The 17,179-nt window shown below is 45.1% G+C and overlaps 1 protein-coding gene across 2 annotated transcripts; it reads left to right on the top strand.

Moving 5' to 3' along the window:
* The first annotated feature begins 5,187 nt into the window (after nucleotides 1-5,187).
* Nucleotides 5,188-16,498, top strand: LOC136516313 (uncharacterized). Of its 2 annotated transcripts, none has more exons than XM_066509676.1 (19): nucleotides 5,188-5,399; nucleotides 5,485-5,545; nucleotides 5,627-5,663; nucleotides 6,124-6,254; nucleotides 6,343-6,432; nucleotides 6,543-6,639; nucleotides 6,902-7,035; nucleotides 7,891-8,030; nucleotides 8,987-9,037; nucleotides 12,733-12,815; nucleotides 12,908-12,962; nucleotides 13,042-13,153; nucleotides 13,467-13,986; nucleotides 14,101-14,314; nucleotides 14,399-14,469; nucleotides 14,921-15,089; nucleotides 15,178-15,298; nucleotides 15,620-15,999; nucleotides 16,101-16,498. In XM_066509676.1, the coding sequence occupies exons 1-19, from the start codon at nucleotides 5,259-5,261 to the stop codon at nucleotides 16,287-16,289; spliced, it is 2,796 nt and encodes a 931-aa protein (XP_066365773.1). In that variant the 5' UTR covers nucleotides 5,188-5,258; the 3' UTR covers nucleotides 16,290-16,498. The 2 variants fall into 2 exon arrangements, with proteins under 2 accessions (XP_066365773.1, XP_066365781.1); XM_066509684.1 differs by having other exon boundaries at nucleotides 13,509-13,986.
* The last annotated feature ends 681 nt before the right edge of the window (nucleotides 16,499-17,179 follow it).

Below are 17,179 nucleotides of genomic sequence, written 5' to 3' on the forward strand. Positions count from 1 at the left end.
ATGTTCATTTGAAATGAGAAACAAATGTTACATTTCATGTCGCTTTTATATCGTTTAGTATTCTAAGGAATTTTTTATCAAACAGAAATGCTACGGAACGTATCGGCGAAACATAGTAAAGTTGGTAGCCTAAACTTCATAGGCAATGATGAAATACGTGCGGTCAAGAACGAGGTCCACTAGCTAGTATATCAAATAGCTTGGAAATGGAATTTGACGTGAAACCGTTCGAGGTTTAGCCATTTCGCGTAAGTCTATAAATGGGTTGACGAAGCCATATTCAGTAATTTTTGTAGAGCGCTCGGGTTAAGAAGTGGCATGATGCTTTGGCCTAGTTCGACAGCCCTAGGTACTCTCTTAAGGGTAGAATAACTGGTTTGACTTTTGGATGGTCGGGTTTGAGTTTTTGAATGGCTTTAAAAAGCATGCAAGTCAAGTGTTTAGCAATGCCAGCTCCTGGGGCGCGGTCACCGCCCGGCTCTCGGCGTGCCACACCGGCCGCCCATCATGCCTGCGTGTGCACACCACGTGTTGGCTCTACGCTGTCGGCCAAGCTCTTCGGCTGTTGTGTTCTGGCACACGGCACGAGTGCACGTTGGGCCTGGCCATGCCTGGCTGCTCTACCCCCCTCCATCGCGTCCGACCGAGGCTACTACTCATTGTCACGTCGCTCGCACTACGCGACATCTGACACTACCGTACTACTACTGCACTAGTGGGCATGGTTGCTTCTACCGCCGTCATGTCCGTCCACGCCTTCTGCTCACTACGACACTACCGCCTCGCTGAACGGGTGTCGCTACTCGCCAAGTGCACTCACACGCACCATCTACATGGCCACTATTGCCGTTGACGCCTCATGGTTGCACACGCATGGAACGGCTGCCTAACTCGCCATCATGTCCGTATCCGCTGCCACGCTACGCCATCATTTTCCTAGACTTGCCATCCTCTGCGGCGCTCAGTATCGAGCCGCCATCGGCTAGCATGATGGGCAGTGAGACCAATGTCTTGTGCATGCCCTACTATTCCCCATCGCCATGCATGCCTGTGCTTTGCATTGACGTCCGCGACAGCGTCGAGCCAAGCCATGCCTAATTTCCCCTGTTTCCCAGTCGCCATGTCACCAGGACCGCTCCTCCGATTTTGCCGTAGTGAAGCCATCGCATTGAAATTAACTCCGCCCTTGGCTCTGCTATGTATCTAGTCACCCAACTGACCCCACCTTGCAGCAAACTTGGCCTTGCCATGCTCCAATTTGGAGCTGCCGCTCCACCGGGTCCTTAAGACCGGAAGGGCATACGCCATCGGCAAGCTATGTATCCAAAGCATCATGGGGAAATTCCTTACGCTGCTAGCCTCATGTCCACCTGCTAAGCACCCTACGCACCTCATCCGAAGCACTACCGCAACCCAGCCTTCCCTAATGCGATCGTGCCATTGTCGTGCACCGCCGCACCGCCCATGCACACGTGGCTAGGTTCGCTCGGGTAGTCTCTGGTCAAGCCACCATGATCGGTAAGCTCGAGGTGAGTCGTTGTTGCCTATTCGTGAGCTAGTTCATGATGTCTGTGTTTTGGCTCATGGGAACGCGTCCGCCATCGTAGGGAGAGGTCCACCGCTGGGGAGGAAGCTCGGGACAGCGTCCTCGTTCACCGTATTGCCTCCAACCGCTTTGCGTTGATGTCAAGGTGAGCATCGGCTCCTTAGGTAGGACTTGGAGGGTCGGGTGTGGCCGGTGTAGCTGCCCGGTGCCCGCGCCGTCGCCTCAGTGCGCGCACGGATGCTGGGGCCGTGGCCGCGGCAAAGAAGGAAAAGAGGAGGGTGGTAGATGCAAAATCTATGACTCGATGTAATAGTGCTCGAGTTAGTTTCATGAATAGGGTAAAGAACGAGGGCTTCTTCACTAATACGTCGGTCACGTGTGGGCTCCACGATGGGCCGCGTCGCGCGCCGCTGAGTGGGCCACGCTGGTTGCTGCGCATGCATGTGGGCGGGAAGCCGAGGTGGGCCGAGCCGTCGTTCGTGGGCCGCACGGTGAAATCGTTTTTCAATTCTCCAGTGAATTACCAACGTTTATTCAATATAATTTCTAGCTGAAATTTTGATAAATTATAGTAAATTGTGTAGTTGTTTAAAAATAGTGAGACCAATTTTGTAAGGTTTGCAAAAATACCATCTACTTATTAGTACAGTTAGATTACAGTTAGCTATGACAATGGTGGGGTCATAAATTCAAACTAGAGAGCTTAGTATTATGTAGCTTAATAATTTTAGAATTTTTTGGTAATTTGATGATAGCTATAGCTATAAAAATTTTATAGTAGGCTCACTAGATTATTATGTACTCGCTGTAAATTTTGTAGCCCTAGAGTAGGTTGATAAGTAGAGTAGCTATTATCCTTGCTTTATCATATATAGTGTAAATCAGCATTAGGAGTAAGAATATCGGTAGTTGCTATAATAATGAATGTCATACTTCATACTTGTTATTGGTAGCAATAGATAACTTAGTACCATGGTCGGTAGCACTAGCATAGAAGTTAGATAGAGGTAATTTATTTTAAGAGTTGTTGTTGTTAGATTACTAAGTATTGTATCATTATTTCATGCATGTAGATCACGAGTTGGTAGAATTCATGCGCGTCGACAAATAGGAGTACGACGAAGTTATTAAGGAGTACGAGGAGAAGATCCTCGTGCAGGAGGGAGCCCCAGAGCCATTTGGTGCTGACCTTACTGACCCATCGTCTGCCCAAGGCAAGCTCCGGTGCATAACCTCTATTTTTATGAATCACTAAATATATATATATATATATATGATGTGCATTTAAGTTACAGGCATTTTATGAAAATTACATGCATAAATATATCTATCTATGAGTCTTACTAGTATAGATCGAGTAGCTACTATGCTCAGAATATCGGTAGTGTGAGTAACCTATCGTTACTCGTAAATAGGTGATAAATATGATCACTCGTGATATAATGGTGGAAAGAAAAATGGTGACCGGGCAGGGATATAGTTTGGGTACTGGTATGTGTATGGGGTTTAGTCCTGTGGCCAACAGGGTATAGCTCGGTTACACTTTTTTCCTGTCTGTATCAATTAAGGATCGGTCGTTGTATAAGTCTCGAGGCAAGTCACAGATCTATTATCACGAGCGCATACTTATGTATGAGCGCAGGAAAGACTCATTGCTATCTTGTCGTGGATCTGACTCTTTTCGGACCGACTGATTAGAGGTGGGGTGGTGGAAGTCCTTGCACCACACTGAATCCAGGACTTAGGAGTGGAGGCTTGGATTCCAAGTTTGAATGGGGACCTAGACACCAAGGACAAAAGGATGATGTGTTAGTCCTGTTTGTGCCTGGGGTACAAGCGAGGCATATGTTTTTGGGGTACCCAGCTGGGGGCATCGATTCGCGAATCGCCGGGCGATCCGGTACGGCTTGTTTTTTTGGTCTAGCACCATAGTAAGAACTGAAAGATAAAAGATGATGAAATAGAACCGATTGCTCAACTCTTGCTTAAAAGTAGAACACGTGCTTATATAGACTAGATAGATAATAACTTAATACGGCTGATAATAATAACATAAATAAGGACTCACTATTAGTATTGCTTTCTGCTGAAATAAAACCAGCAAACCATAAAGCTTCTCATATTTTTTGGAGTCGAAAAATTATTCTCACTAGTCGGATAAGTCTTGTGAGTACATTATGTACTTAAGGTTTATTTACCCCTGTTGCAGGTGATGCTTGAGAAGTACCGTTGTGTGGAGGATTCTTCTGGTGGGCTCAGACGGATCCTCGTTCTTATCGCTAGATGTTTATTTTAAATTTCGCTGTTTATCATTCCGCACTATAACATTTGGTATTGTAATAATATACTTTTAAGAAACTCTGATGTATGAAATGGATAAGTATTGTAACTCATTCTCATTATTGGATCCTTAGAAAAAATATGGATCTTGTGGGTTCTCTTTTGGGGTGTGCCTGATGGATACCGCCTGTGGTAGCTTGCTTTTGGGGCGCTTAATGTCTAGTGAAAGACGAGCACCTCTGTAAACGTGTTATTTCGAACGGTTCTGCCACGTGTTTTTACTATATATATAGTGCACATCTTGCTATGTATCTAGAAATCCTAAAACATCCTATAATTTAAAATGAAGGGGTAGCATATTTTTTCTAAGCATTTATGACTATAATGTGGCCATTATTTACATGAATCATACATGGTGTACATCTAATAAAAAATTGAAAATGAAATGTTCTTAAAAATCATTAATAGTGACCATTAGTTTCATATGGACGGTTCCACGCTGCACAATTGCTTTTTGCACGGATGATATAATTACTCTTGATATGAATATAAAACGATGAGCATACTTTGGTAAGGAAAAAGCCTTACAAAATAGATTTTGATGTATTTTTTCTAAACAATCAATATCAACTTAGAGACGCTTTAAATAAAAATCTTTTGTTTTAAGTTTTGTATCCTAAATTTTATATAATTTGTCTATTTGTTGGCCAAGATTCGTTAGCTTTTGTTTTTTTTTTCTTATATAAAATACGTTTACCATTTTGGAAAGGACGAGAATAATGTTTAGTTATCATTATTCATGTAAGAAATACTCCGTTTGTGTAAAAAAACATGATGTTTTTGTTTTTGTTCTAAGTCAAACTATCTGAAGTTTGATCAAATTTATACACAACAATATTAATGTTTATATTACAAAATAAGTATTATTAGATTCATTATGCAACATATAGTATATCTATTTGGTGTCACAAATGTTAGCAATTTTCTTTATAGATTTGGTCGGACCGAGTGGTTAGTGCAGGCTCAGTACCTCCCCTGAGGTGGTCAGAGTTCGAGCCCTAAGGGACTCACTCTTTATTTGTGGCTTTGCCCGTAGCGACCAGGAAAAAAAACTCCCTCGTCTGCCCCTCATCAAAAGCACATGTCTGCGTCCAACTCATTTCATGGAGCTATGATGTTGCTGTGTAAGGGTGGGACGAGGATTTGGAGGTTTTATCGATCTACGTGAGAAGATCTTCTTCTTAAGACGGAATACTCGAGGGTTGTCTAGATCTAGTTTTTTTTTTATATAGATTTGGTCGAAATTTATATAAAAAAATCCACTAGTTTTAAATGACAGCGTCCCTCCTATTCTCAACTAAAAACCCTAGCCCAACAGTCCCCACAGTTCCTCCCGTCTCATCGCAACACGGTTTCCCCCACGACGCCGGCGATGGGCAAGCGGAAGCAGCGCGGCGGCGGCGACGGAGAACCCGCCGCGGAAGGCGACGCGGCCACCGGCGGTGCTGTCGGAGGACACAGCCCCTCCACTGTGTTCGTCTCCAACCTCCCCTACACCTTCAAGTCCTCCGATGTAAGCACGAGCTGCCGAGTGCTCAATTGCTACCTCGCTCCGCGGTCGTAGCTCAGAATCAAGCGCGCGTTTTGTTGTTGTGCAGCTTGAGGCGGTGTTTAGCGAGGTCGGTCCAGTGCGGCGCTGCTTTATGGTCGCGGAGAAAGGTGAGCTGTAGGAATCCGGTTGCTGTTTATTCGGGAGTGGTTTCATTGGCTAATTCTACATTTGTGGTTGCTTTACCGCAGGATCGGAGAAGAGTCGAGGCTTTGGGTTCGTGCAACTGTAAGTTCTCTCAGGAATCACCTATGTTGGTATTATGGGATTACTTCATGCTTTTATCGGAGTGCAGTTTTGAGCGAATGATGTGAAGCTCCACTGAGCCGACTGTTTCTGAATGTTAACCATAAATTCGTCTATGTCAATGTCTCAAGTGGCTCATGAACCTGCACATCCTGTGGTTACTGTACATAGACTATACTGCTCCGTATACCAGAACTTAGAAGGGTTTTATTGTTAGCAAATTTGCTGACCGTAGACCATAACTTAACTTAATATTCACTAGAGAGTAGAGGCTAGACCAGAATGATCAAATGATATAAACTAATCATAATGGTACCTGTCCCAGTGTTTATTACGATCGTTCATGTATAAGTGTGCTTCTGCTAATAATCTGGGCATAAAGTTTTCATTGACACTGTTAAGTGATGATTTGGTTAATGTAATGTGTTCCCGTATATGCCAGTGCAACTGTTCAAGATGCTGATCGAGCCATTCAACAAAAGAATGGATTTCCTGTTGCTGGTAGGAAAATCAGAGTTAAGCTAGCAATGAATCGTGCTCCACTGAAGGAACGTTTGCAAAAGAAGGAGAATAGTAAGGCTCCTCTCCTAACAGTTTGTTGCTGCTGAAGCTCAGTAGATTGTGGATCTGATGGCCTCGTGTTTTATTTGCTTGTGAGCAGTGCAAGTGAAAGACTCTGATGCAAAAGATGAAGCAGATGAGACTGCTCCTGCTGAAAAGCATAAGGGGAAATCTCATAAAACAGATCCAGGTTGTAATGGAAATTACCTTTTTTTGTTTTGTTTTATGTTTATGCCATGGTTAGTATTTTCCAATACTGATGCTTTAGTATTTTCCAATACTGATGCAAATGTCATGTAGAACCAGAGCAACCACATTTGTTGTCAAAGGATACTATGGTATCAAAGGAAGCTCCCATTGGCAACCCCGAAAAAGTGAAAAGTTCTGAAAAGCAAAGGTGTGTACTGCAATATTTTACTTCAGAAGTCATCACCTAAATCTAACTTGTCATATGTTTTATGGGTCAAATTTGCCCCCATTATCAGAGGCTCATTCTTGGTTCCCATCTAATTACTTTATTTCATCTGTACCTTTTTGTCGATAAGCTGCAAACAGTTAATTATAACTATACATGGAGGTTTTGGTAGCATTTAACATCTATATTACCTTTTTTTCCCCTTTGGGTTGATTGGCAATTCTGATATCCTTATATTATAAAGGGTTGCAAAGACGGTGATTTTTGGTGGCTTGCGAGACTCCGCCATGGCAAGCGAGGTTTTCCGTCAAGCTCGAGAGATTGGTTCAGTTGTATCTGTAAACTATCCACTTCCCAAAGAGGGAATGGATTTCCATGGTATGCTATTTTCATATTCACATACTTTGGATTCTAATTTCATGTAAACTGTGCTTTTATGTTGCTTAATTTCCTGGTGTAAGTTCTTTGAGTTAATTCTGCAGCAGTAATTTAGCGCAGTGATAATTACCATTATTAGTCTTTTGAGTGATGATGCTGATAACCTGGCAACGTCAAAGTGTTTATCTTAGGCTTGTACATGTTTACAGGGTTATCTTTGAGCTGTGATGGTACTGCTTGTGTTTTGAGTTACTTTTTCATCATGTACCAAATTTGCAATTTTCAAGGGGCTCTTTTGACCCACTACTTATGGTTATAATCTGTCTATGGCATCATGCCTGTTTTGACCCAAGGCCTTTGTAATTGTTATATGCATGTGAGTACAGTTTAAATTTGGTCCCTGTAAATTCCTAGTGTATGGAGTATGGACGATGCAAAAACATGATGTCTTCAGCGGTGTCAGTTTTCAATCTCGAGATTCCAGTTTCTGGCCTCATGCTGGTTATCCCTGTAAAAAATGCATAATGAATTTCTGCTCATTTATCACTTGGGATAATTTCTTGCAGGAATTTCTTAACGGTTTCCTTGTTTCTTCTTCGTAGACTCTTTTGTCTTTGCCAAATTAGGATGCAGTGTATATGTCTCATGATTCATGAAGAGTACATCTGTTGCTTTATGCTTCAATAGGAAAAGTTGAAGAACTCTTGCACTATACATGACATGTCTCATTTTGTTTACTTCCTTGTCGTTTCAACAAGCATATACTGTTATTCACCTATTCTCCTTTACTTCAATTACCATATGATTAACATGGTAACACCTCTAACTTCAAATTATTACTGCCATCCCCTGCAGGACTTGCTCGAGATGGATGCACATCCGATACGGCAGCTGTACTCTTTGCAAGTGTCAAATCAGCTTGGGATTCTGTTGTCCAACTGCATCGTAAGGAAGTCAAGGGAGCTATTGTTTGGGCTCGTCAACTTGGCGGAGAGGTAACTTAATGGCTATGGCTTTCCATTGTTTTTATCTGCATATGTTTGATGATTCATTCACCTTATTTCTGCTTCTAGTTTGCTTGTTTTATCCCTAATTTTGTTTAAGCATCTTCTGTTCCTGCAATTATTAATTGTATGTGTTTCTGAGTTTATTTGTATTTGTTAAATGCTGTCTTAACACTTGCTCCTTAGTACTAAGGCCTTGTTTGGATGCGCATGTATTCATCTCAATCCACATGTGTTGAAGTGGAATTAAACTAAGTTCCATTCTATTCCACTCCAACACATGTGGATTGGAGTGAATACACATGCACCCAAACAAGGCCTAAAGTGTGTTATTAAATAAAAATTATAATTTCTGTAACGAAAAATGGGTTCAGATCCCAAATTTTGTCTATGCCTCAGACATCTTGTCAAAACCTCATACAGTCATATATTTTAGGTTTCCAGAATATAGGTTTTAAATAAGTTAGATAGCTAAAATTTGCATGTCAGAGTCATTTAAGTACCAGCTCTTTATGTTGCTTAGTGTAGTATAGTGTAACCGGTTAGAGCTAAAGAGATAGTTATTGTTTTATGTTACTTAGTGCATGCATGAGGTTTGATTATTGGAGTTTCTTTTGAATAGTTGATAATGATACTTCCATAGGATGTGGTAATACCCTAATCTCCTAAAGTCATCAAGTGTTAATGGACTAAAAGATAAAAGTATTCTTTGCCTCTCTTCAAATTAGGAAGATGCTTCCATAATCAATTCAGTGGCTACTGACTACTTGCAACCATGCTAGTAGGAAACTAGGAATTGGCATAAGATTAACAGAAAGTTCTAATTGTTTATTGATTTCTGTTTCTTTTTTTCTTTTGCTCATGAGATGGTTGGCCATTTGTAGAATCACCACTATCCTTTACTGATTTGGTTGCAAGTGCTTGAAACTTGTTTTCTTTCTATTTAGGGTTCAAAGATCAGAAAATGGAGAGCAATTGTCAGGAACCTTCCATTTAAGGTGCTTGGTTAAGAGTTCACTGTTCCAAGTCTTCTTTTTTTCTTTCTCTAGCTCAGATAAGCTGTAAGAGGCGTGATGGGGGAGGGGGCTGGCGGCGCTAGGGCAGAGGGGCGGCGGCTAGGGTTGGCGGCGTGGGAAGGAGAGGCGGCGCTGAGAGAGAGAGAGCGGCAGACGCATGGAGAGAGGGAGAGAGATAGGGAAGGAGCAATCGCTCGTCTATTGCTTGGTTTGATTGATTACATCCCCCTCGTACTTATAGTCCCTATAGGACTTGGACTCTAAGCAACCTACGGGAGATCCTTATAGGATTGGATTCTCCCTTCCATTCTAACAAACTCCAATTCCATAACTAACCAAACTCTATCCAAACTCTAATAGACTCGACATGGTAACTTGGATAACGACGGCGGGATCGACGGGAGCGGCGGCGTCCTCCCTCCTGGGCGCGCGTGGCCCCTAGGGCGCGCTGGTGGAGGCGCTTGGTGCCCCTCCTTGGGCCCTCTCAGCCCGTTAGCTCTAGGTTGGGAGGCCTCCATTAGGCGTATGACACCCCCCTTCTCCACTCGGCGCGTCCTTGTGTCGAAGTAGGGTCCAGTCGTCGACGCCAGCTGGTGGAAAAGCTTCGTCGGGAAGAATGACCTCGATGCGGCCATGCATGCGTCCGAAGATGTGGTCGACGACGATGATGTTCTCCCGTGTGCGTGTTGGCGAAAACTAGAAGCATTAAAGGAGATTGCCGATGTAGCCGTGGAAGAAGTAGAGGTGCGCGCCAGTGTTCGTCCCAGCTCCTGTCGTCTGGCGAGCCGCAACAAGTAGAGGTCGCACTATGGCTGCCCCGAATATGAAGTGCGCCATCTCTCTTGGTGGAGCAATGAAGTCGTGGATGCGGTTGTCGGCGTCGGGGGCGAGGTAGGCAGGGATGCGGCACCATACCGTGGCGCTTGATCGTGTTGTCGGCGACGTCGTCAAGTCAAGCATGGTGCCGAACATGAATGAGCCCAAGTCGAACTCGCTTGGCGAAAGACGGCGGACGGTGGAGTCGGGTCGGAGAGCGATGTGGACGCTGTCGACGTGAATGAGTTGACGGCTCAGGTTGTCGAGGAAGACCACCGTTGCTGACGTGATGGGGCGCCCTTGCAGCCACGGGCGTCCAAGTAGGACACTTGTTGGCACTCCATTGTGTTGGCCCCTCGTCGGTGGTGGGTGGGCGCCGAAGGCTAGGAGTTCCATGTTGGCCGAACCACCTCGGCGTAGAACCTGCAAAAGGTTAGGTAGGAGCGATGATGCCGCTGGGAGGTAGAGCCGACCGTCAAAGAAGATGAGGCCTTGATCAAGTGACCAAGCCTGTGCGGCCACGCCATTGGATATGGCCATGGCGATGGTACGTAGCTCCCGTTGCTGAAGCGTAGCTTGGCGCGTGTGGTCGAAGATGATGTTGGTCGGGTCGATGTAGTCGAGGGCGTTCGGATGGCGCGCTCGGCTGGCCCTGCTCAAGATGTTGCGGGGTGGAGGTAGCGTCGCTGTTCGTGTCGCCCGCTTGATCGGTGGAGGTGCCGGTAGAGCGAGAACAGTAGCTGGAGTATGTCGGCGCTGCACGGTGGTGAAGGTGAACAGGCGCCCGTTGCGGACGTACTGGACCTGCATGGTGGTGAAGTCCCAAGTCGGTCGGCCAAGGCTGGCCAACCAAGGCGTGCCGAGGATGATGTCGACGTCGTTGCCAATGTCGAGGAGGTAGGCATCGATGCGGAGAGGTACATTGAAGGCGACAGGGAACCTCGTTCCCGCTTCCAATGAGTATGGCGGTGTTGATGCGCTGCTCTTGTAGACCGATGAGGTGGGCTACGTTGACGTCGATGATGTTGTGCGTAGCACCCGTGTCGACGAGGATGTGGACGCCTGTGCCCGACACGACCCCCGCCAGGTACATGGGCGACCGTCCCTAGACCGGGAACTGACCAGTCCCAATCATCATGAGAAGGCTGTTGTCGACGTCAGCGTCATCGTCGATGTTGTTGTAGTCGTTGATGGCCGTGATGTCGAACAGATGCTTGCACTTGTGGCCGCGTGAGAAGGGTTCGTCGTAGTTGAAGCAGAGCCCAGAACGTCGGCGTTCCGCCATCTCCTCGGCGGTGAGATGCTTGAACGGGTGAGGGGGGCTGTTGGAGATGCCGTTGGTGTAGTCGTCGAAGTCGGTGTCGAGGGGGGCGCCTTCAGGGGTAACACCCACGGCGCCGGCTTGGTGAGTGGCGCCTTGCTGGAGTCGGTGACCACGGCGAGGCGTCGTTCGTACGCCCGAGCCAAGGACATGGCCATCTCCATGTCGGTGGGGTTCTGGAGCTCGACGTCGGTCTTCAAAGGTTTGAGGAGGTCGGCGGTGTAGATGTTCACTTCTTGTTGTTCGTCGAGGGGCCCGGCACGAGCCACATGCTCCAGGAAGCGCTCGGTGTAGTCGTCGACGGTGCCTGTCTTGCGGAGAGAGGCGAGCTCGCCGAGGGGGTTCCGCTGTGTAGGGGGGCAAAGCGCTCGTTGATGCACCGAGCGAAGTATGCCCTGTCTGTCGCCGTCTTGTCTTGCGTCAGGCGCATGTACCACTGCTGTGTGCCTCCTGTCAAATGATAAGATGTATACCAGACTTGCTCTGTGTTCGGAGTCTTTTGGCCTCTGAAGAACTGCTCGCAGCGGTTGATCCATGGCAATGGATCTTGTCGTCGTACATGGGGAAGTTGAGCTTGTGGAGGCGTGGCGTGAGGACGGGGAAGGAGCCTGGCAGTGTCCCGGTATAGAAACGGCGGAGGTAGATTGATCTTGGGGGCCTCCGTCGAGTCGGTGAAGAGCTTGCTCTCCAGATCATCCGCAATCTCGGGGATTGTAGATGATGGAGATGCCTCCTTTTGCTGCTTGAGGAAGGCGCGTCCTGCATCCTCCATGGCTTTCTTGTTGTCGACCTCGAGCTTGGTGGCAAGCGCTTTGCGCTCGCGTTCGGCGCGAGCAGCAGCCGCAGCAGCCTCTGCCGGGCCGTCGCGTTGCTCGATCGTCGTTAGACGATTGTTGATGGAGGTGAACTTGTTCTTGATGTCGTCGAACTGCTGGTGGAGGTCTGCGACGAGCTTGTCGAAGCTAGCTTTGAAGTCACCATTGTTGGCACCCATGGCAGCGGCGTGGGATCGAACCGGTCTCCGAGATACCAGGTGTAAGAGGCGTGATGGGGGAGGGGGCTGGCAGCGCTAGGGCAGAGGGGCGGCGGCTAGGGTTGGCAGCGTGGGAAGGAGAGGCGGTGCTGAGAGAGAGAGCGGCAGGTGCAGGGAGAGAGGGAGAGAGATAGGGAAGGAGCAATCGCTCGTCTATTGCTTAGTTTGATTGATTACATCCCCCTCGTACTTATAGTCCCTATAGGACTTGGACTCTAAGCAACCTACGGGAGATCCTTATAGGATTGGATTCTCCCTTCCATACTAACAAACTCCAATTCCATAACTAACCAAACTCTATCCAAACTCTAATAGACTCGACATGGTAACTTGGATAACGACGATGGGAGCGGCGGCGTTCTCCCTCCTGGGCGCGCGCGGCCCCTAGGGCGCGCTGGTGGAGGCGCCTGGTGCCCCTCCTTGGGCCCCTCTCGGCCCGTTAGCTCTAGGTTGGGAGGCCTCCATTGGGCGTATGACATAAGCCAATTGTGTGCATGTCACTTGCAGATTACAGAGAAGGAGATCATGGATATGTTTCGTTCAGCAGGGTTTGTCTGGGATGTGTCAATTCCATATAAGTCTGATGAGGGGTATGTTACTGTTCCATTGAATCCTTTGTTCCCTAAGTGGATTAATAAAACTTGCAAGATATTATAGCTTGATTACATCTACTCTTTAACAGGATGTCAAAAGGCTTTGCTTTTGTATCTTTCACGCGGAAGCAAGATGCAGAAAATGTATGGTCAGTACTGTATTCAGTTGGAGTACACATCCATTTAAATTCCTAATGGACCATGATTTGTTTTTCTGAATCAGGCTATAAAAAATATTAATGGAAAAGTTGTTGCAAAGAGACCAGTGGCTGTTGATTGGGCTGTTCCCAAAAAAGTGTACACTGTTGCTGCAAAAGTTGATGCTAAGGATAATGGTAAATATAAAGTTTCCTTTATCAGCTATCTTTCCTTAAGTCATTCATTTATCCATTACACAAATTAAGAGTTCTTACATAGCTAATGCAAGATTTATATTACGTGAATGATACTGTAAATAGCTATTAGCCTTAGATATTTGACTGATATCATGTTGGCTATTTGATACTTGGCGTGGTTTCTCAGGGAATAGGGTTATCTTCTGTTAATTTAAAAATTATGTAGTTTTATTCCTGATTGTCTAAACAAATGTTCGGTATAGGATCTTTTGTGTCATCTCAATTGCTATGTTTGCTCTGCATTTTTTCTTAGTTAATTTTGGGGCTGTATCTCATGAATATATTGTGTTTCAAGAGCCTGAGAATATACCTGACAATGTCAGTGATGATGACACCTCTGACGATAATCTTGTTGGAGAAGCTAGCTCTGAACTTGATCAGGAGATTTCTAATCGTCCATCTGAGGATGATTTCAAAACTGAAGCAGATATTTCTAGAAAAGTTCTTGAGAATTTGATCAAGTCATCAGAGAAGTCTGAACCATCTGGCATTGAAGGTTCGGACATTGATACCGACACTGAAACAGAAGATGTTGCATCAGAAAAGGAGAAATCTGATTCACCTGTAGCTGGCAAGTTGGCTAAGTCGAAGCGTGTAACAGATGCAGAAATCAGTAACCCTGCTTCCAAACCCAAGAAAAATGATACTGGCCTGGATAGGACTATATTCATTAGCAACCTTCCTTTTGATATAAGTAATGAGGAGGTAACAGCACGCTTCTCAGTCTTTGGGAAGGTTGAATCTTTCTTCCCGGTTCTTCATAAACTTACTAAGTATGTTTGCTCATCTTGTTTCACTTTCATACATCTTTTTCCTAAGTTGTAGTGACCAGTGAAAGTTTACGTGGCATTCTCGTTGATGCCAACAGTTTTGTACTGTCTATGCAGGAGACCTAGAGGTACTGGTTTCATGAAGTTTTCTACAACAGAGGCAGCTGATGCAGCAGTTTCTGCCGCCAATGTTGCTCCTGGCCTAGGAATTTCTTTAAAGAGCAGGCCACTTAATGTCATGAAAGCGATGGACAAGGAGTCAGCTCACAAAAAGGCACTTGAGAAGGCAAAGACTGAGGTCGAGGATCGACGAAACCTATACTTGGCTAAGGCAAATTCTCTGGCACTTGTTTTTGCACGTGAACTGTAGTAAGCCTTCCATTATTATGTTCCTTAAAGTTTGGTCTTGAAGCAGGAGGGTGAAATACTTGCTGGAACACCAGCTGCAGAAGGTGTGTCAGATGCTGACATGAATAAACGTAATTGGTAAGAGTTGATGGCATTTTTCATCATTTCATACTCTAGCTAGTATCAGTGTTGGTACTATGTTTATGATGTGTTCCATACCTATTCTTTCTATTTTACTTTTAGACAAAAGACTCCTGTTCTTTTATTTTAATTTTAGAACAAAAGACTGTGATTTTATGCAAATTAACATAATTGGTGCCCAGACCATCCACCAATATGCTTTTATCATTTCAAATGAATGATTTTCAGATCGATGAATGCTATGTTCATGCTTGAAAGGCAACTGCATTTCTATTTGTTACATACTCCTACATCAAAACTGTTATATTTGCAACTACTGCTGCTGACATGGTTTGGGCTACATATTATGTCGATGATAAGATTTATTTTCTGATAATATTCGCATCATCATTTGATCATATATTTACATTGATGATATGACATTATCTTCTTTATTTGTCTGTTTTAGGTTAGCTAGAAGGAAAGCGGAGATGCTTCAGTCTCCAAAATTTCACGTGTCGAGAACAAGGCTTATCATCTACAATTTGCCTAAGACTATGACCATTAATGATGTAAAGAAGCTTTGCAGAGAAGCAGTCATTTCTCGTGCTACCAAACAAAATCCTGTCATCCGGAAGGTTTCATGGAGTCCCTTCTATTTAATTTCTTCTATGCCGTTTGTTTTGTGTGTTTCGTAATGCCTATGGCGATAAATTTGTTGAACAGGTGAATATCCTGAAGAATGAAAAGAAAGGCATACAGAAGCATTCACGTGGTGTAGCCTTTGTTGATTTTCAAGAGCATGAACACGCTCTTGTTGCTCTAAGGGTTCTAAACAACAACCCAGGTATGCTCCACTCCTGAATAGTTTCTGCAGTCATACTGTGCCAAATGTTCTGTGCCCTGTTGCAACTTTTGGTCTCTTTCAGTGAATTGATTTGCCTGCTGAGTAATCTTTTATTGCCACGGTTCTTAAGTGGTATATTCAGTATACTACACATTAGTGCCACATTTCAATGTTTTTACACTACATCACTGCGTCTGTCTTGTCATACTCTTTCTACCTTGGTCTGTTCTATGAACAAACTTGCTTGAGGCCATCTCCGACATGGTCGTGAACAGACCCAGTCCCAGTTATATGATTTATTTTTGTTTTCGCTCTTTGCAGAAACTTTTGGTTCAGAACGTCGTCCAGTTGTAGAGTTCGCACTTGAGGATGTTGAAAAGGTGAGGCTTCAAAAGATTCGAATGGAATGGCATCGCAAGTCAGCAGCAGAAACTGCAGAAGTTCAGGAAACCCCTTCAGGGGATCAACCTGCAAGTGAAGGCCATAATGCAGATAACAGCAGGACTTCCAGAAAAGGAAACAAGCGGAAATCACACAATAGACCATCTAAACCATCTGATTCTGTTGAAGGTCCGGCCAAGGATCCTCTAGTTCCTGGAGATCGAAGCGCGAGACCTGCAAAGAGAGCAAGGAAGTCGAATGTGGGGACTGTTTTGCCGGACCAAGGTCTAACAGATGCAACCCCAAACACTGCTCGGAATGTAGGTTTTTTGTATTGGTACCTGATGATACTTCTTAATAATTTCTCCAGTTTTACTGCAGTGAATTGATGTTAAATTGTTACCTGTTTCGTTTGATGCAGCAAGTTGTGTCTAGTGAGCGTGATCAGGCAGCTGCTCCAAAGAAAAGGAAAAACAGAAAAGACAGCCAGGCAGAGCAAAAGAGAGGAAAGGCTACGAAAAGGACAAGGAAAGGAGGCGTGGATAAGTCGCTGGTGGAGCAATACCGTTCCAAGTTCTTGCAACATGGTGTTACCAAGACCAAAGGATAGTCGAGTTCGGAACTGTGGGATTGCTGCGGGAGAGCAGCACGGTGACTTGGACGACCAGTCTCCACAAAAAAAATTTGAGGCTAAAAGTTTGATTGTGATGTTATTGTAGTTTCATGTCCATCTGTACCCTGGATATAGTGACTGATATTCATGCCGTATGTATCATCTTATCATTGCATACACCGGTCGTGATGCTGCCTGCGACTGAATTCCTGTGGATGTACTTCTAACGGAAAACTTTGCAGGAAATGAGGTGACTTATAGTGGATTATGTTTGCTTATAACGTGTCACATTCTTTTCGTGACTGATTGCGTGTAGTATTGAAGAGGTGGCGGGGTTTTATTGATTTTTCCTCGCTTAAACGCGCCGTCAGCTCAGCTGCATGGTTTGGTTTATGCGCGAAGGTCTGCATGTTTCTTGTGTTGTGCGGCCGTGCGGTTATGGTGTTTGCCGTCAGGTCATTATATTATGTGAAAAAGGTCGTTTGTTTGGTCTCTTGCCCAACCTATACCATATTACAGTGTTACGTTTCTCGCAAAAAGAAAAAGGGTTCTGTACATGTTGGATGGCAACAGTTTTCAGGCAGAGTCTGCCAAGTCCAACTAGGAATTTAATCCTTTGGATGGCCGCTGTTTTCGTTGCCTGGGTCGCGACCATAAAGGCAGGAAAAAGGCAAAACGAAAGGAAAAGCGTACGCGCCGTTCCGCTGGAGTGCTGGACGGCAATGACTGATATTTATCCAAAAGAATATACTTACAGCCGGTCGTATATACGAGTGACGACTCAGCTTTCTACAGAATCGCTTACTACACCGGGGACCGGCTGGGCATTCATGCTGGGATGCTCGATCCTGTAACTGAAGTCTGAAGATGCTGTTGATATACTTATG

This window comes from Miscanthus floridulus, chromosome 2 (genome assembly GCF_019320115.1).
Source record: "Miscanthus floridulus cultivar M001 chromosome 2, ASM1932011v1, whole genome shotgun sequence".
In the NCBI taxonomy this organism is placed as follows: domain Eukaryota; kingdom Viridiplantae; phylum Streptophyta; class Magnoliopsida; order Poales; family Poaceae; genus Miscanthus; species Miscanthus floridulus.

Bases quoted from the DNA above. Each gene is read 5' to 3' on its own strand.
- LOC136516313 (XM_066509676.1), top strand. From the start codon at position 5,259: ATGGGCAAGCGGAAGCAGCGCGGCGGCGGCGACGGAGAACCCGCCGCG. The intron at 7,036-7,890 runs GTATGCTATTTT...CATCCCCTGCAG, and splicing joins AGAGGGAATGGATTTCCATG to GACTTGCTCGAGATGGATGC. The intron at 13,154-13,466 runs GTAAATATAAAG...ATTTTTTCTTAG, and splicing joins AGTTGATGCTAAGGATAATG to TTAATTTTGGGGCTGTATCT.